At 41.0% G+C, this 5,000-nt stretch overlaps 1 protein-coding gene across 1 annotated transcript in view; it reads right to left on the bottom strand.

Annotated features, from left to right (window-relative positions):
• Nucleotides 1-2,087, bottom strand: part of sad (Cytochrome P450 family protein sad) — a 73,571-nt gene extending 71,484 nt beyond the window's left edge. Inside the window, exon 1 of the mRNA XM_076208507.1 lies at nucleotides 1,369-2,087. Within this exon, the coding sequence (XP_076064622.1) occupies nucleotides 1,369-1,892 (524 nt within the window). The 5' untranslated portion in view covers nucleotides 1,893-2,087. The remainder of the gene's footprint in view (nucleotides 1-1,368) is intronic.
• Between the last annotated feature and the right edge of the window lie 2,913 nt (nucleotides 2,088-5,000).

Raw genomic sequence — 5,000 nt, 5'->3', positions numbered from 1 at the left:
CTGGAATTCTGGCCTTTTTCCAAATCTCAGTAAGAGCCTCGGATACTTCTGGAATAGCATCCTTGTTGCTCTTGTATTTATCGTCTTTTGCATACTGAATATATCTTCCAACCTGTTGTTTTGTTGGGGACTCAAATGAGGAAGTTCTGGAAGTGGGGAGCCGAAGACACTGAATTGTTGATGTTCTAGATCTTTTACCCATCATAGCCCTCGAAATGAATAATAGAAAGACCCATTAGTATAAAACAGAAATAATACGTGATGCCAATGAAATATACGCGTTGCTAAATTACATCACAATTACTCTTACATTTGATAAGGCAACTAGTCTGACAGAGCCCTAGGCTAATAGGGGTAATACCTTACCTAGTAAAAATAAGAGTTACCCTTTACTCACTCTTTTTTATTTCCGTTTTAGCACCTTGTCAAATTAATATAACCTTACCATTTCTAATATACCTAATCCTTACCACAACCAAGAAAATCACAAGTAGAGTAAAAATTACTCACATCTAGTGTGTTTATATATATATATATATATATATATTATATATATATATACATATATATATATATATATATATATATATATATATATATATATATATATATATATATATATATATATATATATATATATGGTCCCCAGTGCAGATATTAGTCTTTTTTTTCAACCGCATTAACTTTTTACTTTTAATTCCATGTGGTCCCCAGTGCAGATATTAGTCTTTTTTCAACCGCATTAACTTTTTACTTTTAATTCCATGTCATCACGAACGAGACTGACAATGCGCTCGACGGCGACATATACGGAAACTGATACGAAGTGACACCAAGGGCTCGAACCTCAGATCAGACGTATCAAAGTAACAGTGACTAACCACTGCGCCATCAACTTTTTGCCAAGCCCACCTTCAGCCCGGTTCGATATAAAGCGGTGTAAACTATTTTTTTTTTTTTAGAGCAGGTCTTTCTGCTCGGAGATAAATGACCCCGCACAAAGGTTGTCCGATTATTTATCCTGAAAACACTGAGGTTGGAATGCACCGGAGGATATCAGGGCTTGTAGGGGAGGAGGAGGAGGAGGATGAGGAGGAGGAAGGGAGCTAGTCAGAGAGCAGCCTCATGGGGTTGCCTATTTGAGATACAGAACAAGTCAAGGGAGAAAGAGAACATTCGAATGACGTGACGTGGTGGCCAAACTGGATGGGCATGCAGCTGTAGGTCTGTATCCTATTCAATAAAATCGCCTGTTGCTGGCTATAACCGAGTATAACGTCACGTAAATGGAAGCTGTGACAAGTTACTACGACTCCTGAAGGAGGGAGACGGCGACAGATAAATTAGGAGAGCGTGTTAGTCACTCACATGAAGAAAAGTCCCCTGGAGGCCCCGTGGTCCTTGTTGTAGAGCGTCCAGGCCTCAGGCACGAAGTGGGATGGGTACCGTCCTTCCGACGAATACACCTGCTGGACTGTGGTCGCCTCAGCGGCGAAGATCAGCTCGGGCCCTCCACCCAGCCGTTCTCGGAATATAGCTCCGAGTTCCCGGTGGCGGGCCGCGATGTACTCGTGCAGGTGAGCAGTGCCTCCCATGGCCAGCAGGTCGGGGATGGTACCTAGGAGCGGACGGTGGTAGGGCGAGGGGATCTCCTGGTACGGCCGTGGGTAGCAGCGCTCCTTCTGGTACTCTGAAGTAGTTCCACCTTGTCCGGCAGATGGGTCATCCTTCACCACCGATGCAACATCGACCTCGGCCTCACGAGGGGTCGAGGCCAGTCTCACTGCATGACGGTGAGCCTGGGCGGCCATGAGGTTTCTCGCTGTGTGACGGAAGTGCCACCAGAAAATGACAACAGCGCTCGGCAAAGCCATAGCTCGGCTGATAAGCATGTATGCATATATGTGTGTTTACAGTAAACGCACGGCGAAGTCACCCGCGTATACACCCCACTCCCACCGGTTTGCTTATTGATTCTGCGAGGCGAGTCGGTTATAAGTTGGGCTTGTTCGTCACGAAGAAATGTTGTTTTCGCACAACGAAGAGAACGAGCGGAAGGCTCAATGCGTATTTAACCTTGTTGTGCCCCTGTCCGCGACTAAACTAACTCACGCTGCTGACCCGACTCTAGACACGTTCTGGCACAGGCCCCGCCCACCCGAGCATCTTGCTCCGCCCACTCCTGTAGCCCCCTTCACCTCCACTCCCGACTTCCCATGTCATTCAGTCGACCCTTGGGGGCCTCCGGTCGTTGTGGTTGTGTCATGGGTTTTTGCGCGATTTTTTTTATGTGTGTATTTATCTGATTACAATGTAGAGGAGAAAGAGTTACTCCCGTTGGATATCGTTTCTGTGTTTCCATTGGTCAAACCTGACTTTAAATTAATCTATATTTTCTATTAGACTATTTTTTCATCCAGACTACTTCGCAAGACAATGAATCTGTACGGATTTTTTTTCTTATATTCTTTAAAGATTATGCCTTCTTCAGTTTCTTATCATGTCCCCTCGTTGTTCTCTTGACACATGAAAGAAGATCTCTTTATCAATATTGTCCATTCCCATTATAGTTCTGAACACGGCAATCGCGTCACCTTTCTTGCATCGTTTTTTTTAATAATGAATTATGAAGGCAGGGTAACATTTTGTTTGTTGTTCTTTATATTCTCTCTGTTCTCTGCCATGTATACGACTATTTCAGAGTCTGTTTTTTATGAACTTCTCTCAGATACATTATCTGTTGCTAGTCAAGTTTCGTTTTTGGCTACGTCCTGAGATCATTTTTCTTTAGCTTTTTTGACTAGCTCCTTTATTTTTGCTCCTTCTTCCTCCTTTGTATCTCTTCTTATCCCAACATTCTTGGAAGAAGTTGTCCTTGTCTTCTAATTTCCATTAGCCGTGACTGCATCTACACGTTCTACATAACCTAAACGCTTCTTCATTATTTTCTTCTTCATTATTTTTACGTGGCTACAGTGACAACCTCCTTGCCATTCTATAATTATTCTTTTTATTCTTTATTTCTATTGATGTGTTTCTCTTTCAAACTAAAACACCGATTTCTCTTATCTAGCACACATAGAACATCGTCTGCATACTTGAACAACACATGTTTCTCTCTTAGAGATTTTAGCAAAAATTCTTCAAAATATTCCATGTAAATGTTAGCAAGAACAGGGGAAAGTGGAATTTCAACAAGTTTTGCTAAAATCTGTTAAAGAGAAACAAGTTGTCTGGTTCAGGTATGTAGACGATGTTCCGTTTCTGGTCCCGAAAATCACCCACTAATGATTTCCTTGTCAATCATAACTCCCTTGTTCCTTCTAGTATATATATATATATATATATATATATATATATATATATATATATATATATATATATATATATATATATATATATACAGACATGACAGAATTGAATAGACACCAAGAGAAATCGTTTAAGTTATCAAACAAGCAATTGATACAATTAAAGTATTTATAAATGGTCACAATGTGAACAACTAATACTTGGTTGACATTCCCTTTGCATTTTTTCAATGCGAGGACCCTTCTAGGCATGCTAGAGATTAGTTCACAAATATCATCTTGAGGGATTTCTTGCCATGTTTCCCGTAGTAATCCTGAGAGTTCGGGCTTTGAAGATGGCTTCCTGTTCTTTTTGCGAAGTTGTCGGTCTAATATGCCCCAGAGGTGTTCAATAGGGTTCATATCCGGAGACTGACTTTGCCATGGAAGTTTCCTGATCCTATTTTGGCTCAACCAATTTTGTGTTGCTTGAGCAGTTTGACCAGGAGCTCCATCTTCCATAAATAGGATGACATTTTTACTCATTCTACCACTGGAGAATATTGGAATAAGTCCTTTCTTTAATATGGAAACATATTTGCCTGAACTGATGTTTCCTTGACACTCCATAATCTCTGATCGATCATCACTCCAAATTGCACCCCAAACCATTATTGAAATGTCCGCATGTTTCACTGTTGGCTGTAGTCTTTCGAGGTCAAACTCTTGACTACAGTCTCCAGACCCACAATCTTCCACTGTCAGAAAATAATGCGAATCGTGACTCATCAGAGAAAATGACAGTGCTCCAAAAGGCCACAGGTCTCTCCACCACCTCAACAGCCCAATCCTTTCTGCGCTTGATATTAGCTGGACGAAGGAGTGGTTTCCTTCTTGCAGCTCTGCCATAGTAACCCAGCTTGTGGAGATACCTGACAGCTGTTCTGGGACTGAAATCAGCTTGTGTTGCTATGTCAGAGGCCTTGCAACGTGGATCCTCTTCGACGTTTCTTTTGACAAGACGTAAGGTTCTTTCTGAGGGCCCGGGACAACCGGAATGAGTTTTTGTGCCCTTCTTGCCCTCTCTGGTGAATTGTACGATCACTCTATTAACAGTAGAAAGGAGTATTGATAGATTTTCAGATATTTAGCATTGACTAAGTCCACCTTCATGTTGACCCACAATACGACCTCGCTGAAATTCAGATAGGCCTACTGCTTCCTTTGGTTCATGGCATGTTTGATTAATCTTGTATATACTCTGAAACATAAATTTAGGTAGATATAACATATTAGGTAAATTTGAATAACATTAAGCTTTATATAAGAGCAGAAATTCATTTTTCTTGGTGTCTATTCAATTTTGTCATGTCTGTGTATATAGTTGAGGAGAGTGGTGTAGAGAAAAATCCAAAATGTCGCAGAAGTGCTTTTATTCTCTTACTTTTCGACAGTCTCCTCCAGGGAGTATAATACAGGCAAGTTATCAGACGACATATGTATACTCATTTGGGTCATCTTGCAGGACATCTTGAACCTTTCCAAGTGTTTGTAATGACCAATCCTGCTGTGTTGATAAATCCTTTCTTGTGATCGGTCGTTTTCTATGTTTATATAGCTACTTCTAAGGTCTTCCGTGTCATCCTTTCGGTACCTTATGTAATATTTATAAACTATTCCAATTGGGCATGTGACTGTAATTTGATGTTC

This window comes from Oratosquilla oratoria, chromosome 25, assembly GCF_046742065.1.
Source record: "Oratosquilla oratoria isolate Oo_2021 chromosome 25, ASM4674206v1, whole genome shotgun sequence".
Classification (NCBI taxonomy): domain Eukaryota; kingdom Metazoa; phylum Arthropoda; class Malacostraca; order Stomatopoda; family Squillidae; genus Oratosquilla; species Oratosquilla oratoria.
This window is presented reverse-complemented; position numbering and strand designations above follow the sequence as displayed.